This window comes from Ammospiza caudacuta, chromosome 3, assembly GCF_027887145.1.
Source record: "Ammospiza caudacuta isolate bAmmCau1 chromosome 3, bAmmCau1.pri, whole genome shotgun sequence".
Classification (NCBI taxonomy): domain Eukaryota; kingdom Metazoa; phylum Chordata; class Aves; order Passeriformes; family Passerellidae; genus Ammospiza; species Ammospiza caudacuta.
In genome coordinates, this window is record NC_080595.1 from 63,821,405 (window position 1) to 63,844,248 (window position 22,844).

Below are 22,844 nucleotides of genomic sequence, written 5' to 3' on the forward strand. Positions count from 1 at the left end.
TCTTTTGAAACTGCTTGAGGACCAAGAATGTCAGAACAGTTTCTAAGAGTGGTATGCTTACAAGAAGACATTGGATGAAGGAGTTGTTTTCATTGCATAACCATTTATGACATGGGTATTGATTTTATCTGCATCACATAGGCACATATATGCAGATACATGCAAAAAAAAAAAGAAAATACAACCCAGGACGTAGAAAACAAGCTTAGAAAACTTGATTTTAGTTTCTTAATTTTGGCAAAGTGCTCTTTTCTGACATATGGCAAGCCATTTATGACTGCTGTGCTTCAGAAGGCATATGACTGGCTTCAGTGACTGCATATGGAAACTCATGCCATTAGGAAACAGGAAAGGGAATTAGCAGCAGCTAAATCCGCTGAAGTCAATGACAGAACAACAAAATCACCACATCCTTTCGACAACTGTTAGAACAGTTCTCCACTTTATGTGGCATTGCAAAGGTGCTGTGAGAACAGTGAAGGGAACCATGACAAACACTGTAAATAAATGAGACTCTGCTACAAAATATAAAACTTATTTCTTAATAGAAATATATCTCACAGGCTCATTACGTGGACAATATTCTCTATGCAGTGGGAATTTAGTATTAAGCTTAGAAACCTACAGATGTCCTGTCATATCATGTTAGGAATTAAATACCTCAGGAATTAAAATCTGTACACAGCTATTTATAATAATTGGAACATACAATTAGTCACTTGTTCAGTTACTCAGAAAGAACATGACATATCCTACATCTGTACAGTTGACATGAACTTGGTAAAAGTTTGTTTTTCACATGAAGGCATCTGAATTGTTTGAAAATACTATCCCTAGCATATGAAACTCATTGACAATTAAGTAAGAAAGCAAAGAAGTATTTTAATAGCATTCAGATAACACATTAAATCTTTAAAACCTCTTTTTTCCTCAAAAACAATTTTAATAATTGGTCTAGACTGTAATATCATGAGAGTTTGAACCTTTCAAAAAGTTCTACAAAGCTAAACTTTGTAGACTTCAAGACACACAGTTTCACAGTTGAAAGAACATTTATACTGTGTGTTTGTTCTGTACCTATTTTATTTTTCATGAAAACTAAATATTAGAAAGGGGACTGTTAACTTCACAAAAGGAAAGTAAAGCACCCAGAACTATGATGACTGTGTAATGGAGGTCCCCAGGCATTTTGCCAATCATAACCTAAATTCAATCTATTTGACTTGGTTTGTTGCACATCTGTGCAAGACAGAAATGTGACAGTGTTTTTCCTTCTTTGTCAGCACAGTGTTCTCAAACAAGAGAAAGATAATTGGCTACTGAGGCAAGGAAATACCAAGTAATGAGAATGTCAGAGGAGCCGTGCTTGAGCAGCAGATATAATAAACCCATATATATGTATCTAATAAAACCAACTCAGGAGCTGTGTTAACAGGAAGGCAGGCTCCCATTCTACAATCCCCTGGAATTTCCGCTCGTAAGTGCTTAGACTATTCCTGCTCTGATCAGTGCAATTTTAATAGGATGCAATGCCACAGACAAGATTCAGAACAGTTTTATTCAGGTACATCATGTAAAATGCTTTTGGTACTATTATTTTCCAGGTACTGGCTGTGACAAAACCAATAAAAAGTGTTCAAGCCACTTTGTTTATCTATTAAGTTAAGTGATGGAGTAGCATAGACAAGCTTTTGTAATGAAGGAAACTTTGGTTCTTAGATCAGAATGTTGAATAACTTTTCACTTGTATTTTTATTCAATAAAACAAATTTACAGTATTTTTTCTGAGATTTGCTGACAAAATATTTTCACTTACAACATCTAAGGATGAATTCAAATTCCAAACAAATTACATAATGTAGACTAAGAGAAAAGGAAAAGGAAAAGTAAAAGCAGAAAAAACTCATGTCAAATCTGCCAATTCAGCTCTAAAATAGAAACAACTACCCTTATGGAGAACAGAAAAGCAAATGCTAGTTATTAATTTGAAAAGCAATAATCCAAATTCTGTGTTGTTCTTTCTGCCTTAGTCTCATCTAGTTTTTGTCTTCATCTGCCGACTTAGGCACTCAGTACAACTGTAAAAATAAAAGTTCATATTCCAGAATATATTATTTGATTGAAAGGAAAAAAATATCTCAAGCATACCTGTAAAAATATAAATTAAGAAATAATACAATTTAATAAGGGGAAAAGTGCAATATGCAATAAGTGCACAACTTACTTGTTAGAAGGTATATTTAGGGGGCAAGCACACAACTGACAATCTTCAGCTGTCCCTTTAGTTGCATCGCCATAGAAGCCAGGTAGGCATCTATCACAAAATGAACCACCTGTGTTGTGCTTGCAGTCCTAAAGAGATGTAAGTACAAACTGACAATTAGATAACTTGCATATGGAAAAAGGTCTGCAAAATCTATCCTTATTTTTTTCTGCCACAATCAGTGCTTCATATGTTCTTGTAGATAACTTTTTTCCATGTAAAACAAAAAGAATATTTGACATAAAACCTTTAAATTTATACCACACAACAGCTGTGTTATTATTTTAGCTTGCTTAAAGAAAACCAAATTTTAAAGGAGCATAAGACAGGTTTAGTATTGCAGTCTTGCAACAGGCCATATTTTGTGACAACTGTTTTCAGATGTTGATTCCAAAAATACAGCCCAGATGATATAATTTATAAAAATGAATTATTACTTTTGACATGTCTGTGCATTGGTTCATTTTACAAGGTATATGGCTAGCAGTATTTGTAAACTGTAGCAAAGCCTGAATTACTTAATTCTCATTTGCTAGAATAGAATCCAGCCTCTATTTCATGAGTAGAAGGAAGGACAAGTATACCATGTATAGGGTGCTATCCAATACTTTGTGTTCATCTATGTGACTGAATAATAGGAGAGAAGTTAAGCTGAGCATATGAAACATGAAGTATAAAAATGGCAGTACCACATTTGCATTTTTGTTTATAGCTTTTGGCTGATCTCAAATTAAGCAATCTTTTAGTAGAATGGAAATCAGTCCTGTGAGAAAAAGCTTCTCATGATGACTTGTAAGAACCAAGTTTTAAAGAGTAATTACCCTTTCAATTCTTCTTCCCTATCATCATATAGGATTTAGAAACTCTACGTAATTTCATAGAATCCATAATAGATTCAGAAAAATTACTTTTCTGGCTTAATCTGTTTCCTTTCTTCACCCCACATTACTAGCACACTGCAATATTCCTTTCACTGCTGTTTCACATAAGATACCCAAGTGTAGCCATTTCACAATGCAGAAACAGAGAAAGCAGACAGAATGGTTTGGGATATTAAATGCCATATTGATGTGCTTGGTATGGACTGAAAAAAGGATTAAAAGAGCATATGTCAACTTCAAAAAGCCAGAATGAAAGCCGTGAGAGAGATTTTTGTTAATAGGGTGTGTTCTGCTGTGTTTTAGACTACGGGCCAGATCAAATCTAGAATGTTTAATCAAAGCTGCAGCTTAAGGACTCTGAAGGTTTGTTTTCATTTGGATTTTTGTTTGTTTGTGAGGGGTGTTTTGTTTGTTTTTGTTTTTGTTTGTTTGGTTTTTTTCTTTAAGTGTGGGCACTTTCAAATTTAAGACTTAATTTAAAATTGTTTTTTAGGAACACTTTAAGATTGTTTTATCATTTTAGTAAGTCATGCATATGGTACTGATTGCTATTTAACAGCCTTACTGTCTGGAAGACATAATTTATCCTCAATAAGGAAACAGACAATATTCTAAGGAACACTGATTCCTTCCTCACAGCTTTCCAGGATTGCAATGATTTGTACAAAGCTTTTTTGCACTGTGCTCTGCACCTGGGCAGTTGAAAAAGCACAATATCCTTTTCAGTCATGCAGACATCGGCGTCAAAAGCATTTGCCTTCAGAAATAGTTTGTTGTTTTAAAGGGTGCTTTCTTATTGCTAGCGCATACGATCAGCATATATTTGAAATTAAAGCATCAATCACAATACTGTATTTTAACATGATTTAGAGATTGTGAGGTAACACCAAATTAAAATTAAAATTACGGCTTTAGTACAGCCAGCCGGGTTAAAATCAACTTCCATAAGTTATCTAATCGGTTTGATTGGTATTTCAAGCATTGACATTCTAAAAGAATCTACCAGCCATACCAAAAAAAGTAGCCAGGAACAATATGCTTTTTAAAGAACATGTGACAAAAATAATTTAAGTGTTTCAAAAGAAAAATCCTCTGCAATCCAACTTTTTAAAGACATCATGTCAAATTATTTGTACTTTTTCTGAAAAATAATGGATTCTTCTTTTGTGATAAGTTTAGCTTTAAATATCCTCAGACATATCTTAACGTTTTTGAAGAATATGAACAGTTTATATGTCAAGGATGTTATTAAAGTGAGAGAAGCTAATACACTACTTTAAAGCTTCACATCTCTTGCTGAGTGGTACTTGCAGGTTCTGCTTTTTTAAAGTAAAACACCTGAAACCTTCCATTTTGTAGGAAAACATTTCTTGTTACAAAGACATGACCGCCTTCACTTTGATGAAATATTTTCTGGCCCTTCAACATCTGCCATTTCCATGTACTGTGTCTAATCCTACTCAATTCAGACCCCTATTTCAAATTCCTCACAATTGCAGAATGATAGAATATTCACAGCTGGTAGGATCATTGACTCTAACTCCTGTCCCTGTGCAGAACTCACCAGGAGTCACACCCTGTGCCTGAGAGCATTGTCCAAAAACCTCTTGAACTCTGTCAGGCTGGTGCTGTGACCACTGCTCTGGGGAGCCTGTTCCAGTGCCCAGCCAACCTCTGGGTGAAGAACCTTTTTCTAATATCCAACCTAAACCTTTCCTGACATAACTCCAAGCCATTCATTCAAGTCCTGGTCACCACAGAGAAGAGACCAGTGCCTGCCCCTCCTCTTCTCCTGATGAGGAAGTTGCAGACTGCAGTGAGGTCTCCCCTCAGTCTCCTCCAGGCTGAACAGATCAAGTGACTTCAGCCACCTATCATATAGCTTCATCTCCAGGCCCTTCACCATCCTCCTTTGGACACTCTCTAACAGCTCAATGTCTTTTTTATGTCCCTCTGTGTCCAACACATGAGCCAGCTGCTCACCCATTGCATGATGTGTTTATCCAGCTGTGTGTTGGACATTTTTTCCAGAAGGATCCTGTGAGAGACAGTATGAAAAGCTTTACTGAAGTCCAGAAATATTTCAACTGGCTGCCCCTGATCCCCTAAGTGGGTTACCTTGTCATAAAAGAAAACTAAATTGTATAAGCCAGATTCTCCCCTCATGAAGCCATTCTGACTGTGATCAATGACTGCACCATCCTCCAGGTGTTTCTCAATACCTCCGAGAAAAATCTTCTCTGTAATTTTACTGTACACTGAAATGAGATTGACAGGCCTACAGTCCATGCCATTCTTCTCAACCTTTTTGAAAATTCAAATGTTAGCCAACTTTGTCTCAACTAGGGTCTTTCCATATTTCCAAGGCTGTTCAAAAATGATTGAGAGAGGCCTCAGGATGACATCAGCCAGGTCTTGGAGTATTCTTGGATGAATCCCATCAGATGCCATAGACTTATATGGATCCAGTAGATGTCGCACTAGTTCATGGTACACTGAGAATTTATAATGCTCACAGCCATGGTCCTTCAGCTCAAGGCACTGGGACCCCTTTAGCCCATCATCAGTGCTGGAGACAAAGGCAAAGAAAGAATTAAATATCTCTGCCTTGCCTATATCCCTGTTTGTGAGGGGACCATCTTCACCCTGTAGTGGGCCGATGTCATTTCTGCACTACCACTTGCTATTAACTTATTTAGAATACTCTTAGTATTGCCCCCCATATTTCCACTCCAGTTGAGCTTTGACCACACCATATTTTCCCCTAAAGAGGCAAGCAGCATTTCTGTATTCCTCCCCCACCACCTGACCTTGCTTCCACCGTGTGCACCTTCCTTTTTTGCCATATCTCCAAAAGAAGACCCCTGCTCAGCCAAGCTGGCCTTCTGCCTGTTTGACCTCTGACATTTTGGAATTGCCTGCTCCTGTGCCCTCAGGAGGCAGTGCTTAAAAAGTGACTTGTACTGATGGTCCTCAGCATGTTCAAAAGCAAAAAATTGATTTTTAAATCTAAAAACAAACCAAAAAAGAGATCTCCACATATACAAGACCAAAATCTGAGCATACAATAATGTATATGCTAGTTTATCTGAGAAGTAATGATCTTGTGTATCCTATACTTTTCTCCCTGAACCAGTTTGGACCTTCCAGGACAAAGAAGAAGGATTATGTTGTATGTAGATGTGACCCGATCTGCCTGTTCTCTTCAGTGATGCATTAAACTTCTTGCTAATCTGCCACATTTACAGATCAGTACTGTAAGTACTGAAGTAGACAAGTCCTTCTAAAAATATTATCAACCCTCATGAAAGATTTGTGTTTCTTGATATCAGTTGGCTGAATCTCAGTTTGAAACTTGCCAAATGTACAGCAATGGTTTTGAACATCATCTGGTTCGAGCAATGTCTAATTATACTGAGAATATTTCTTTAAAGCATGCTTAAGCCTCTCATGTATTAATTTCACATTCATAGGAAAACTGGACAGGCTTTTTCATGTGATGAGACTGGGTACAAAATAGATCGTGATCAACTTCTCTAACCTGCTCAGTATATTATATCTGCTTTCTTTTTATTCCCAATGAAATAGAGACTGTTCCAACACATTGATCTAGTGGTTTGTAAAAATCCATGGGTTTTTTTCACAGATCCATAGACTTTGTGGCCAGGAACAATTTTATGTCCAAGTACTTATGCTTTCAATTCCAACATCATTTCAATACAATGATTTAAATTTTATCTCGCACTATTTTGAATGCATTAATTTTCTGTACCTCTTTTACCTCTGAACATCTTTAAACTTCAGATAGACAACGTCTCTGTAATTAAAACTGTGGGATTTATTTTTGTCCAAAATATATGTATGACTCAGACCTTGTTCCCTACAAATTTCCTTGATGATGTCCTGGAGAGTGTTTTCCACCATTTCCTTCTGAGCCAGCTCTCCCTTTTTTGAAGAAACCAAATGAGCTTTATGCCCAATATCAGGGGACACTAAATTCACACTGAAAACCACTCCAGCATATGTGGCTGAGTGTATATGAACATGGAAAGAAACATTTAGAATAGAATGCTAGTGATGGAAATAAAACTATATACAGGGATTATGACAGAGTCCAAGATAGCACATTTGGCATGCTGCTGCCCTTCCTCAGGATACCTGTCACAGAGACAACCAGGGAAGCTGCTAAAGCCAGCTAAAGAAAGTAAGTCTGGGTGCCTATTTTAGTATATTCCTGAGCTGTCTAGACCAGACAATGGTATTCTGCCTTTGGAAGCATGAATAAGCTCTTCTAGCATTTTCAAACTACTGTAATGTCAAGATGAACAGACAATTCTCTTTCCTGGTGTAACAATACAAATGTAATCAGGATGTTGCACAGGCTTTACCTATCTTCACTTGAGTGAGAGCCTGTTCTGCATTTAGCTAGGACATATTTTTTTACGGTGGATATGAAGATGGGTAAAGACATTTTGTTGCTCTGGTGACAAACGCTGTCTAAAGCACACGTCCACCAGCACTGACACCAGCCTCATTCAACATGGTATATGTTGTTTATACACAGAGGAATACAACATGGAAAGGATGCCACTGGGGACTGCCCACTTAGGGCAATTTGACCATATCTTTGGGGAGAAAGATTTACTTTCTCTGGGCTTACTAACAGGAACATAGTATCCTGCAATGAATGAAACACCTTGAAATGTGCTTGCTCTTCACAAGGTTTAGGTTTAATCAACCTACTAAAGCTACTGTAAATGTGTGTGTGTAATAGTACAAAAGAATATTTCTGAATGTTCCAAATTGCCCTATGTACCAAAGCAGTTATGTATATCACAATGGTAACGAGAACGAGGTATTGTGCAGCTCTCTGTGGCTGCTCAGGGATCAAAGGGCTTTGCAGGTTACTGCAAGATATATGTTAAAATGAGCTTTTTATACAGGCCTGTGTCGAAGCAGATGATTTGAGCTTTTATCATGAGTCAAAACCACATTTCAGCTTCTTTTCAACTACATTTCAAAGCTAAGGAAGAGCTAAAAGAAGTATCATATCAGTAAATTAGATGCCTAAATTGTCTGTTGTATTACTGAGAAAACACCATGAATAATAATAAGGAGGCCAAAAGGCTGTGTAAACCTCAATAGAAAGAATGCCTTTGATGTGAAACATTTCTCTTTTTCAGCGCTCAGACTTCTCTCTCTTTCACTTCAAAAGGCTTATGATCCAAATTGAATAGCAGCATTTAATAGCCTGCATGGATACTAACCGATCTGACTTACAGCGCTTTCAAAGTTGTAAGAAAATCCAGAACTGATTTTAAGCTCCCTGTGCACCTCTTCTCTATAGCCAGATCTAGTATGAGCTACAGAACAAAAAATGCGGAGTGTTTGATAACGTGTGTAGATGAAAGTGCATCTTCAGCTGGTTATTTTCCACTTCCTTGTCAGTGCTGTGTTCTCTTACACCAGCACCCTTGGAACATCAGAAGGGGGAGCTCCGCTGCCTGAGTCAACAGCTCACACCAACCAAAAAGCACAAAAAGCAATATGCAGCCTACGAGGCCTTCTCTATTATCCAGGCTGGTGCCACAGACAAAAATAAAGAGGGAAGCTGTGCAGGGGCTAAAACGTGAAGACACAGAAGCCAACAACCTCAGAACTTTCATCCGGCTATGGACCCCTAAGCAAAACAGTCAACATGCCTTAAACAAGATTCCTCCTTCCTTTTCTCTCCTGTTAACTGATTTTATCCCACATAAATATTATAAACATTGTAGCTGGAGAATCCGATCATTAAGGCAAAAAAAAAATTTGTCAGGAAGCACAAATCCACATTACCCTAGTGATAAACATTTTCACTGAGTATTAAGTGAAAGATTCAAAACATGACTGTCATGTCAAACATGTTTTTCATACTAGGTACTTCTCTGAGGCTTACAGTATAATTAAATTGAGAATAATTTTAAGCTTCTATTCATGAAAAAGCAATTTGAAAAACCCACTGATCCACACATTAAGGATATCTTGTTTTGCACTGCAATGCAATTAAACATCTTCTATGAGCAAAACAGGAAGAACAGTAATAATTCTAAGTGCCAAATTATATTGGATAAAGCTTGAATTTTCATTTTGGCATTTTCCCAGCAGGTTTTTCTTAAGGAAATAAAAGGGAACATTTAGAAACATGCACATTACAGAGTCTGCTTGAAATTCTGCAGGGAAATGAGAGTATATCCCACTAAACTGGCACTGGCTTAAATTGTGCTTCTGCAAGACTAATGAAATTAGACATGTTGTTTCAAGCTTTATGCCATGTCAGACAATATAAAACTAAAAATGCCCTTGAGTCAATCAGAAAAGTATATTCAGCATAATTCACCCATTCCAAAAGGCTACTGAACAGGCGGGAAACAGTGGTGCTCTGGTAGGCTTACTATGGATAATATCACAGATTTAATTGCTGAATTAGTAGGTAAAATCTCCATAATCTACAAGAAAAAAAATCTGATTTAACTGAGATCATGGTTTTATTATTTTTCTGGAGTACAATTCATTAAGCATTCCTCTAATGTTTACTATAAATTTAGAAGAAGGAAGGCATTAACAATATCTTCTCATCAAACTAGAACAGAATGTACGAAGTTACCTGCTACGTACTATAAACTGAATATTCTGCAGGAGACAAATGGCAGGGGAAGATAAATCTAGCACGAAAAAGCATTCATACATTTGCTGCTTTCTGCATGCTGTACCTTAAAACTATTGTACTTCAAAACATAGATCCTATGTGATAAATAAAATATTTTCTTTTTTTAACTGTCCAAGACACCGTATCTTGGCGTGAAGGGATTCTTAACCTCAACATAAAGATCTCTTCTGTTACTCACTGTTTTTTTTCTTCTTGATTATTCTAGGTTTTAGAGTTCACTAAATCAGTTTCACAGGTGTATTGGGTTGATGTTGGCCATGTCCATTGTTCCCTGAAGGGACACTTACCACACATGCTCCTGTGATGTCATCACACACATCTGCATGACCAAAGCACGTGCATGGTGCACAGATTCCACCAAAGATTGTGCCATTCACACGCCTGTGTCGAGGCCAGCACGACTGCAAGGAAAGTTAGATAAAAAGTTAAACTCTTGTTTCAACAGAGGAAGGAACGGGATTTTAAAAATTTTGTTGGATTTGATCCTTGCACACACAACAAACATACTTGCCAAATGAATAAAAATACCAACTTTTCTCTATAAAATTCTTCTTTCTGGTGCTGTGGCTTTGCACTGACCTTAGCCTTAGCAGCAGGTGTGAGATTAGAGGAAGCTTTAACTTGATCATTCTTCTGAAATGGTAAAATAAAGCAGAGAAATGAAGAACTGAAATATGACAGCATGAAAGCAAGAGGCACAGACTGGAAAACAGCCAGAAGGAGAAACACTGAAGGAGAGAGAAGGAGGAAAAAAACCTCAAAACAACAAAAATGTTCTCTGGGAAGTTCAGGCGCAAAGAGCAATTAAATTACCAGTTAATCTTGTTAGGACTCCAGCAAAATGCTACACTGAAATAAAGCACAGGCTGAAAACTAAGCTACCCTTTTATTTACAAATTGTTCTCCTTAAAGGGTAGGGATTTCCCTTTACGACACTGCTCTGATAGTTTTATTTTCTTTTTTTAAATGTAAAATTCAAATCAATATTAAATGTATGTCCAGTAATTTTGTAGGAAAGGTGACACCATGCAACTGTGATTCATCAGCGAAAATACAGCTGATGAAACTCCATTTTCTCATAATAACATGTCAAGCAGCAGTCTTCCATACTATATATTTCACAAATTATTTTATAGGTTTGTTTTTTTAATGCTTTATAGCAAACTTTCCTTCTACCATAGTACTGCTCATGTGATCCAGTAATTTTGCATAAGATAAAAAAAAAGTGCATGACAGATTTACGACCTTCAAAAGCACCTGGATAATACAAAGAGAAAGTTTAGCACTGATGGAATACCAGAGTATCATTTAATAAAGAAAATCCTTTCCTCTTCATATACACTCTCCAAAAAGATAACAAACAGATTATTTTTTACAAAAATAAAGATGTCCATTTTTGTATTAATCTTGAAAAATTGAAAGTAATCTAAAGATTAATTGAAATTATTCTTTAAAAAAATCCAAAACCGGAGATATTATCCTTATTTTTTATTCTTTACATTCTTGGTTACACCTTCCTAAAAAACCTAAAAAAAATTGTAAATACAAAAAAATAAAAATCTAAAGTTATAAAATCCAAAACCTAAAAACAGGTTGAGAGGAATTCCTGTATTTTACTTTCTGTGGCATGAGATGCAAGTGGTTTCTACATAAATCTACAAATATTTTCCCTCTTTTGGTGACTGAAAATAATCTGTTGTGCACAGATACAAATGCTATTGCTCAAGACAAGGCTCCAAAACTCACTAATTTTAAGAGCTTAGACATGAAATTTCAATAGCAGGGCTCAGAACAGTACTAAAAGATTACAGATTGAGGTCTTAAGAAAAGATATTATATAAATGTCAACAGCTGGGAAAGTTCTTGACCATCATAGTGAAGCAGGTTAAGCACAACTCCTTCTGCATCAGAAGTGAAAGAGTACAGAGAAAGGGAACAAATCTGAGGGAGAAGAACAATTAGATGTGAAGATGCTGACAAAGGCAAGAAAATTAATCAGTAGAGCAAAGTAACTATCACAAAGGGGTCCAAATGGTGTTAGAAATTTAAAATTTTACCTGCTACACATAGAAAAATGTACAGAATTTTATTTGGCCAGAGTCTTGTAAAAAATAAATTCTGAATTTATATAATGGAAAATCTTAAAAGAGACAGCATAATTTAAATTGAGTTGGTTGCCTTTGGAAGACTGATCATGTCAAAACATGCATAGCATGAAAATAAGAAAATAATAGTTGTTTTTAGTGCAGCAGCATCTATGCCAGGTACCATATCATCATTAGGCAGGAGACAAATACATACATTAAATCAAATAATGAAGAGAAAATGGAACTGAAAAACTGCACAAAATCAATAAAATATGATGCTCTGCTTAGCTTAAACTGGCAGAAGTAAACTGAACAGGGCTGAAAGTACACAGAAGAAGAAACAAAAATGGTAACTGGAAAAACAAAAAAGGATTTTCAACTTCTCTTTCCTTACTTTCTTAACTATTGTCTGCCTGGAAATCTTAAACTTCACTTTTTTTTTGTTTTTTTTTTCCCCGTGCCCACTAGCATGTATAGAAACTTTACATTTGCAGCTATATTTATGTGCTTTCTCTTATGGAGTATGATCTTAAGTGTGTATCAAATTTCAGGGACTGTTTATGATTGAAGAAAAGGTTTAGCACTGAAGGACATAAATGTTGGACAGGCAATTTCAGCAACATCAAGACAGGAATTCTACCCGAGTCCTTCAGCTTCTACAACAAAAGTACATACTGAAATATCTGCAATCAGGGCTTTTCCAATAACTCTCTTGGAAATCAGGCTTAAATCTGCACTGGGAGAATAAATGGACACGTGAAAATAGTGTGAAACACAGTGATACTGCATCTAGCATTCTTCTTAAAATAATTGAACAGACAGACAATGGCCAGGCTTTAAAATTATTTCTCAGCTGAGGTAAAAAATATTCTTCTCCACTTATTTTTCCATCTTTACCATTTTGGGAGTGATAGGAATATCCATTAATTCCTTCAGGCCTTCTTTCTATGTTAGTTCATCTAGCCCCAGCAACAAACAACCACTGTTGGCATGAGACTAGACTCTAAACCTTAAATATCACATATAAGCATGAAAATTTTTAAAGAAAAAGAGAGCTGACAAGCAAATGCCTAGAGTGCCTGTGTAAATGGCATACTGTTTGTAGTTTTGTGAAGCAGAGCATCTTGGTGTTTGAAACTGTTTCCTTAAAGGCAAAGCTTTTGAAGAATGTTTTTTGGCTTCTATTCACCCCGAGCGATGCCCACGTGAGGTAGTTAATCATATGTACACTTGTATGAACACATTCTGTGTGAACTAATGGCTTAGTTACCAAAGTGGGCATTTTTCTGAGCATTATGATTTGTTACATTATTATCTGTTACAGGAGCAAAACAATGTGACACAATCCTCAGAAGAACACATGCAAGTCTCAACAACTCCAAGGCAAATGGCAAAGCCCTGGGAAAACAAAAGAAGAATTCAACCCCATTAACTCAAATAAATTGATCTGTCTTTGCTGTGCACAGGTCAGATAACTGCCATTTTCCTTCTAATTATGTTCATCCATTTGTATTATCAAATGGCTAAAGAGTAAAAATATTCTGTTTCCTTTATATGAACCAAAATGTCTTTTCGTAAGTTAGAAATCATCACAGGTGTAAAACTTCAGATTTTAAATATTATCAGATATGATGAACCATCATCTGGAGATAAAGGTAACTAGTCAAGCCATGGCAAATTCCTAACAAGAAGGGACAGCTGTCCTATTATTTTCTACCAACACAGGTCCAGTGTCTGCTTCCACCTATCACAGTGTTAGCAACACTGAACTAGACTGCATCATGATACTCACCTCACAGGAGGTACCATCATAGCCTGGAGGACACTCACACAACTCCACTGCAGATGCTACCCTTCTCCCCCTTGAAGTGTGGTCAGCAGATTCCATAATAACACTTCTTAGTCTGGATGTAACAGAAATTAAATGGGCAAAACAGCAAATTAGATGGATACGTGCAGCTGAATGCAACAAACATTTATAGGGACATGCAGTGGCTTGTTTCTGATTTCCTGCCTAAGAATAAGGAGGTTTTCATATTAATCTATTTCTTCCTAAACTATATGTCTGTAGGCTTGTTACTATTTTTGTCCATCATGTGAGGGAGATTATGGTCAGATACCCACCGATAAAAATAGATTAAAAATGTCTTACAGCACTGTACCAGGCTATTCCTGGCCTGCAAGCCACATGTGCCAACTTGCATTGCAGCTGCATATAGAGCAAATCTGACACTAAGCAGGGTCTTCAAAATTTATGAACCACTAGTCCAGCTTTCTAAAATATTACATTACTAAGTTTTATATATAGGGTATTTTTACTCTGGAGATTTGACCTCTGGAAAAGATGTCAGCCCTGTCCAGAAGGATTGAGGATATGCATAACCTCAATCTAAGTATTATGCATTTGAAAGAAAAATGTATGTACATGAAACAAAAAAGAAATCTTCTGCCAAATACCCTGGTCTCCCCAATGCCAGAGAAAAAAGTACTAAACAGCTGTTGTTTAGGTGAACACTGACCATGATTTTTGTTGTAAGAGCATGGAAGTATGATAAGAGAAACAACAAAAGCCTTTTGATAGTCTTACAGCTATAATCAGAAACAGATGTAATTTACCTCAAGAGTATCTTTCTGTGGAGAAAAACTGAGATTTGGGAGTTTAATTCTTATGAGAATTTGAAGGAATATTAAGGTATTACAGAGGCTAAATTACTTCTATTTTCACCCAGTAATCTTAACAGAATGTTTGATAACTAAAGGTACTTCAAGAGCTTGTTTTGAAGTTGTCTTCAGCAGAAAACACCATTCATTCATGACATACATTTTATTAAAAAGGTTTTTTCATGCTTCATAATAGGGAATTTATCTTTCGGCTGCAAAAAAATCCTGAAAATTATTTGGATGACCTTGGACAAGAAAACATCCAAGAAAAATATTTTGTTGCTACAGCGGTTGGAAGAAAGCTTAAGACAGAATATTTTCCCACTCGATTTTATGACTACTACAAATAAGTTAAACATGAAAGGTAATGGGAGGAAAAAGAGAAACATTTCTTAAATTAAGATATAGGCTTCAGAAAAACAGAAATTTTATCACCACAATGAATATGACTGGACCTGGGAGGAACTATCATTTCTAACTGCATAATGACTGGACCTGGGAGGGACTATCATTGTGCACAATGCAGTTAGAAACTTAAATCTGATTTGGTGATACTACAACCTCTCTAAAAGGTTCTTGATACTGTTTTAAGAGAAGGATGCTTCTTCCTATCCAGATCTTCAGTAAATTCACTCTGACTTTTCAGTATATCTCCTTTGCTCCGTTGCTGTACATTTATTTTGCAATCATTCATTCAAATTTTCTTTATGATAAGATAACCAATCTCTAGGATATCAGATATCAAATAGTGACTATTTTACCAGTAAAAAAATTAAAAATTTTAAAGAAGAAAACCTGTAAATGAAGAAAAATTTTTTTAATGAAAGTTCAAATTAAATTTCTCCTTTGAACTACAGCTAGCTCCCTCTAAGCATTGATCATGGAACAAAGAGAAGCACTAACACACAGAAACAATCCACCCAGTATTATCCCACATTTGTATTCACTGAATCGTTCCAATTTTCATTACATTCTGCTATTTTCTAAATGGGATTTTAATGTGTTTAACAGTTTTTAGCATTAACAGTTACTCAGTGAAGAAAGCTACCGTGATTTTCTTTTCTCCCATTTTGATGGTGCAATTTTGATTCCTCGATGCCATTCTGCATTCATTAAAATACATAATGCTGGCAGAAATGGGGAACTGGATCCTGGAGACGCATGAACAATTTGAGGTTAGACATCAAGACCAAATATTTAAGCTGACTGTTACTGTCAGCAGGCAACTGTTGACTTCTAAAAACAAACAAGATTAAAAGGGAAGGGGACATTTCAGGCAGTATCAGCACAGTTTACTGTCTGCTGTGCCAGGCATCTGAATCACACTGGCTACATAAGGCACATGAAGTAGTGACCCAATCATTGCTCATTTGTCTTGAAGCCAATTCTGCATATGGAAAAAAACCCTGGCCTCTTCTTCTTCCCTCTTTCTCCTTGTATATAGTACTGACTCCTCTCTATGTGGCCGCAAACAATCCATTCTCTTTAGCACTCCAATTTGCAGTGCCTATCTGCATGTTTGCAACACTTACCATCAGTGACCACTCTGAATATTGAAACTGAATAAACAATGCTACTAAACTTCCTTTGAAGCACAAGCTAACAGTATTAGATCAAACAAAACAGAAAGAGAGAGTTATCTTTTCTTGGCCCGTTGATCTACCACAGAAGTACTCAACTGCAACCATTTGGAAGATTTTTCAAGTTAGAGGAGGATTAGGTTTTAAACCCAGAAGCTGGGTTCACTTTCATATTGATTGCTGCATTTCTGTATTCTCAATTTTTAATTGACTTGATTATCTAATTGTCCACTCACATAAGAAAGCTTCCTAATTATGTTATGGAGCAATAACAACACTGCAAGCTTAAAACTACCTAAAAAATGTACACTAAACCCTGCTTGAGTCAAACCCAGCATGACTGCATTCATATTGTTTAGTGGATACTTGAAAGCATAACACATTAACTAATGTTTCTAGTAGGTTAAGCTAAACAAGGGTAAAAATAGAATCTTTAAATTAAAGCTCTTGTCAACTGGAGACAGCTCTATTGAATTTTGAAGTTTTTTCCTACACGACTGCAAGAAAGTTACTTTATGCCTTCATTCTGGTCTCTTTTTAAACTCAGATTATAACAGCACCTTTGGAATCCTTACACATGTGGTGACATCAATTTTGAAAACTTTCAGTACTTAAATGAACAGGTTGCTTAATATAGCAATCTCTAATTAGTATGTCGCAAATTCTGCTGGTGCTTTGAGGCAGAAATTGTCATTCATGACAGATCTAGTAACCTTGTAATATTTCTGTCTCTCTGCCAGACCCCCTTAACCCTCTCAGAGGAATATCCATCTGTCCACTGCACATACCTGTTTAAAGACAATAAAAGCCTTTTAGTTCCTATCTACTTATCTATTAAGGCTTAGCTCTACAGTATTTCTTTTCAAAAAAAAGTCTTCCTTTGGAGACCATTCTTTGGAGTCCTTAATCAGCCCTAGATATGACAAAGAATATCTTCTTCACTGGATCTATATTTTTCCTGAAGAACTAAATGGACAGAATATATGGACAGAATATGGAGAAAAGACTTATTTTGCACGATCCTAAGAGTGATGAGCACAGCTTTGCACCTAGTATGTTTCAGCATGAGTGAAAGTCAAAGAGAATATAAAACAATGGGTAATGAGGCACATCCTGAAAATTAGCAATATCCCTACACAGCAGATCATAAGCTGGGCAGGATGGCAGTAGATGCTGTTGCTGGTGCCTGGAAGCATGAACTGTTCTGAGGAGACTTCACTTTGTAAATACCACCCTAACAGGTGGAACTATCATTGCTACACCTAAAGATGAAAAACTTAATTTGTTTAATTGCGGTTGAAATTCCACATCCTCTCTTCTGTCATGCTAAACCACAATGAGCACCCTGAGAGCACTCAATAAAATTGTTTACTTTATTACACAGTAATGCAGCAACCACTGCTCTATTCTTCTCTGGTAAGAGACATCAGAGCTAGAAATGTACCAGCAATATAAGACCATTTATAGCAAAAAAAATATACTCTTCAAAATCACTTCACTTCCTTCCCCTAATCCCATTTTAACTCACTGTCTTTAAGGGACCAATCTTCACAACTCTAATGTCACTACACCTAGAAGCTGATGGCTACCAGCATGCAAAGCTTAAATTATATGTGTGTTGCAGAGCTCTTCTCACAGGTCATTTTAAAAAAGTGCTTTCAGAAAATTATCTTTAACACACCACTAAACTGTTGCCAAAGGATAAATATGGACAAGACTGTGAAACGGTGAGGCACTACACATGACCAAATGTCTAAAGCAGTGATCTGGGGTGCAGGCAGTGATATATAGTCTTCTAAATTTGCCAGACAGCTCTTCCATATCTTACTTTCAAGGCACATTCTATAGATTGTGCCAGTTCTACGTGTGTGTGCTTACCTGAGCCCTGCACTGCTGCCCAGAGGGGAGGGGATCTCATCCACCCCACCCACACTGTTCCACAGCATAGGCAGGATGGAGCCCTCACACCTCCAGCACTGCACTTGCATCACAACTGCCCAGCCAAAGTGCTTTTTGTAGGAGAGCCCCCGTGTCCTACTAGTACAAATGTCAGTACTCAAATATGTGTAAATCTCTGACAACTGAAGTTGGTGTTTCCCATAATATTTAGTAACCCCTTTGGCCCAAGGAAAGTCAGTCATACATATCTCCTTTGAAAGTATGCATTTCACCTCCTACTCAGTAAGACCTCTGGCCAAAAGGAAGTCAACCTTACATATCTGCTTTAAAAATAGCATAAAAGCCCCTATTTTTCTCCCCAAAATTGCTCCTGCACTCCTTTAGTTTGGAAAATTCTGAGTAATGGTTTGGGGTTTTTTATTTGAATGATAAGAGAGCAGAAAATCATCATTCCCTGAGCTCCCACTAGTCTCAGCTGTAAATTGTGAATTAACAGCTATGGTCTGCTCATAGTGCATAAGAGGTGAGCTCTGACCTGGTGTTTTGGCTCTCCTCAAAAATCAGGGTGGGAAGCCGAGGGACCACGAAAGGCTTTCAAACTGGATGCAGGGAGATGCAAAAGAGTGCAAGGTTGACGACTGAATGAGCAAATTAGGAAGGAGTTTGGCCCAAACTCAAGCTAGTTATGATTCACAAACTTACTTACAGAGCTGTAATACATACTGATTAACCACAGGAAAAGACAGAGACCGAAGAGATATGAATTCTTTTGCAGGGAAAAAATTTACACTGCTGAAGCTCAAATCAGAAAAATGCATGCTGTTGACACAACCTGCCTTTCAATTTAGGATATATTTTAATTACCTAAGTATTCAAATGATGGTTAGATTGCTGAAGAAATTTCACAGCAGCAAAAACTCTGTCTGTGCTCTCAGCAAATAATCACTAGATGTGCTATCAGCTCCTCCATTCCAAATTGGCTTATGCCACTGAATCAACTCATGTGCAGATTAGAGAGCATTTCAGGTTTCCTGCCTTGTGAGTAAAAAGATACTATGCAATCAATTCCATTACACATTTTAAAACTATTACTTATGCCACCTAACTATTAATGTTAATCACACAGTATCAGGAGAGATGTTTTCTTCATCCCATCTGGAGTATTTGTTCATGCACTTAGAAAAATTTGAAATGCAAGATGAGCTTTGCAGTTTCAAACACACTGCAGCAACTGAAATAGAACTGTATCATCTCATATGTCTTTAATTTTATCAGAGGACTCAGAAGAGTTCACATCAAATCAGTGAATCTGAGCAGTCCATGCAGCATCCTGACATAAATCAAGGGAAAGGCTTTGGGATTAGCCAGTTCTGTGTGTGGTACTGATTAAAAACATAGAAAATTCCCCTTGAGGCACTTTTCCAGCTTGGAGACTCAGGATATTATTCTCTGGTTCACTGTTAATGTGGCCCTGTATGGTCATTAAATGGGAAAAACGATATACAAGCAATATATCATTTCCTACTTCAACATGTTATTACTGCTCTCCATGATTTACCATGTACATGGGAATTACTGTGTTCACAAAATAAACATATTTATAGAACTGTCATTCATGCCTTCATAGTCCATGTAATTTCATTTTCTTAAAAGGCTGCTTCTTTCTGTTGCCTTCCTCCTCCCGTCTACCCAAAATGAAAAACATACTAACAAAAGTTGAAAGTGTAAATGAATGCTATGGATTTCATGATAATAAATTAGAGTGTTTTAAATTACATCAGCCTTGTTTTCTGAAGAGAGAAAACAACTCTCTTGAGAAGCTGCCTGTAGCAAAGGGACCCGTTCCTCACATTCACCTGTAGATGGCATTCATCCCATTGCTGTATGTGGCTCTTATGAGGATCCTCTTCACGTTTGCAAGGATAGTCATGAACTCCCTCCTGCTGACTGGAACATCAGTGCCATGCACTGAGAAAGATTCCGGTTTCAGCACAATTTCTTCAGTGTGCTCTTCGGAAGGCTGCAGGTGAATTATCCCTTTTGGAGTGCTGATTTTCAAGTCACCTCCCTAGAGAGAGCCATGAAAGAGAGAGATTTAAACATGAAAAAAGTCTTGGAAAAATGCCCATTGGGCTACATGATTTATTGAATAATATATTTTACAAGAATAACAAATATCAGGAATAATATTCACTTTTTGTAAACCTGAAATGGGCTTGCCTGATAGAACTGAAAAGCAGTGGAAAAGAAAGTTTGGGTTTTTCAGATAAAACCTACTGTCATGGTGCAGGCTCTACATAGGCAAAAGCAATTTCATATAATGCTGAGGTGCAAAAGAAGAGATCTACTGAAAGAATGTCAAAGTGTAACCTCAAGTGACCAACTATTTTATTTCCTCGTGGATGGACAGGAAGCACTATAGTTTTCTAAGTTACAATAGCTGCAATAATACCAGAGACTCCTTGAGATATTGAAGCTTTTACTTTTCTGAACTATATCTTTTTCTCATACTAGAAAATAACAGAAAGTATGTGCACCCTTCTGTTTTGTGTCCTCAGCCATCAGACTTTACACTGAACATTTGAAAAATCAGGCCATTTTCTCTTTCTCTCTTTGTCCCTTTCTTTTTATTTTTTTTTTTAATTTCTTTGGCTGCAAATACTTTACCTCTATGATGACATCAGATTGAACCATCAATTTAGCTGTTTCTTCCTCTTCTTCTTCTGTGATGTCATAGGAGACTGTAAATTTCAGATGTCCTCCAGCAGCTGCTACCTGGAGAATTAAAAGACAGAAAAAAAAATCTAATTAAATAAAAGAAAATGGGCCTTAACCACTTGGGGGCAGTTTTCATGAGCATCAGTAGATTTCTAGTGTTGCAAAACCACATGCAGATCCCTGAGGATTACAGCTGTTGAAGGCTGCAAATTCCTTAAACCCACTGACTAACAGAGAATTCAGAAACAGATATGAAATCTGTGCAAATTTCCACTAGATACTTGCATTAGACTTTCAGTGTATTTGTTCAGTTATATGGTTCTCATTTAGGCTGCCTCTGTATCAGCAGCCCTAGCAACCTACAGAAAATTCAGTAACTTCAGTTCCATTGATGGAGCAAACTACCAAAATAGAAAAAAAAGGGCTGCAATTTTTTTTTTTTTCAGAATGAACTATAACCTAAAGTAAGAATTTTTCCTGATGGAGTCAAATACATTTACTTTAAAAGAATGCTTGAGGCCTTTCACTCAGTTTGACCCAATCTACAGTGTGAGAAGTCAATGACCAGGCTCTTGTGTCATGGCAATATATTTTTTCCATGCTCTTTTAGCCCCCAGGATCATGGCATGGACACAAGTTATTCCATTACAGATGGAATGTAGTATGATGCAAATCCAAATTTGCAGACTTGAATGACAGAGTTCACCACAGAAATAATGCTTTCTGTTAATTGATTGGAAGCAGCATAAGTAAATAAAATCCTGCAAGAACTACATTTTGGGTTTTAAATGCGTCTGCCTCATACTTCATTGTAATGCGAGTCTCCTCTCTGAGAATATTAAAATCACACGGATTCTTCTGGTCTTCCAATGCTTACTGCTGAGCACAGAGCAAATTTGTGAATCTTTTACAAAGAGAAAAATCTGGTGATTCTCAAAGATATTTGTTCATCATACCGAACACTTTTGCACACAGCAACAAAAAGCAGTGAAAGTCGACATCTTCATTGTTTTGAGATTAATCTAATTCAAGGGATGAAAAAAAGGTTCCAGCATTTAAGGCCTGGAAATCAACTGATATTGAACTAGAGATAAAGGTATATAAAACCCTCTATCTGAGGCTGTAGAGCTAATTGTTAGGTTAAAGCCAGAAAACTCCCTTCAATTCATAACCTGTATCTTGGACCATAGAATTGTAGGATCATAGAATCATAGAGTATCTCAAGCTGGAAGGCACTCATACTAACTTGGTCACTCTCCTCTTGACATGCTTTAATAGTCTGATGTCCTTGAGGTGCCCGAAAGTACACACACTGCTTGAGGTGAGGCTGCCCCAGTGCAGAGCAGAGCAGGACAATCCCCTCCCTTGCCCAGCTGCAATGCTGTGCCTGATGCCCCCCAGGACATGCTTGGCCCTCCTGGCTGCCAGGGCACTGCTGGATCATGCTCAACTTGCCATCAGCCCAAACCCCGATCTCTTTCCACAGTGCTGCTCTCCAGCCTCTTACCTCACAATTTGTGTGTATAAGCAGGAGTACCCAATTCCAGGGACAGAATAGAGCACTTGCTTCTGTTAGCTTTTTCTGGTGATGGCCCAGCCCTCTAGCCTGTCCAGGTCTCTCTGTAAGGCCTCTCTCTCCAACCTTGATGGAGTCTGCAGCTCCTCCTAGCTCAGTCACTAGCAAACAGTGGCATCACTTGTTTATCTACATAGTGTACAAACCTGCTGGGATCAATGCAACTACTTAAAAGCCTTGACCATAACAATGTGAAAAGACTTTTTTTTCCTTGGATACAGCTGTTACAGCATTTTTGTTTTGCCCGTGGTCAAGTCTAAGCACTGGTTTGAAACTTCTAGAGGAACATAGAAAATTTAGATGTCTGAAATGCTGCAAGAAGTACCCAGAACTGCTTTCAGCTGGAGACAACCATTTTAGAGGAGTAACTTTTGCAGAATTTTATAATTTCTATTTCAAGTTCAGACTAATGACAAAGATTCAAGAAAGCGAAAATAATGGGAAAACAAAGATTAGGCATTTTCAGGCAG

General features: G+C 37.1%; 1 protein-coding gene across 1 annotated transcript in view; it reads right to left on the bottom strand.

Annotated features, from left to right (window-relative positions):
- The window catches only part of LAMA2 (laminin subunit alpha 2), a 335,919-nt gene that overhangs the window by 134,534 nt on the left and 178,541 nt on the right, over positions 1-22,844 (bottom strand). The window contains exons 13-17 of the mRNA XM_058802519.1: positions 20,748-20,855; positions 19,937-20,148; positions 13,733-13,844; positions 10,141-10,254; positions 2,225-2,352 (exon numbers count right to left, since the gene is read on the bottom strand). Of these exons, the coding sequence (XP_058658502.1) occupies positions 2,225-2,352; positions 10,141-10,254; positions 13,733-13,844; positions 19,937-20,148; positions 20,748-20,855 (674 nt within the window). The remainder of the gene's footprint in view (positions 1-2,224; positions 2,353-10,140; positions 10,255-13,732; positions 13,845-19,936; positions 20,149-20,747; positions 20,856-22,844) is intronic.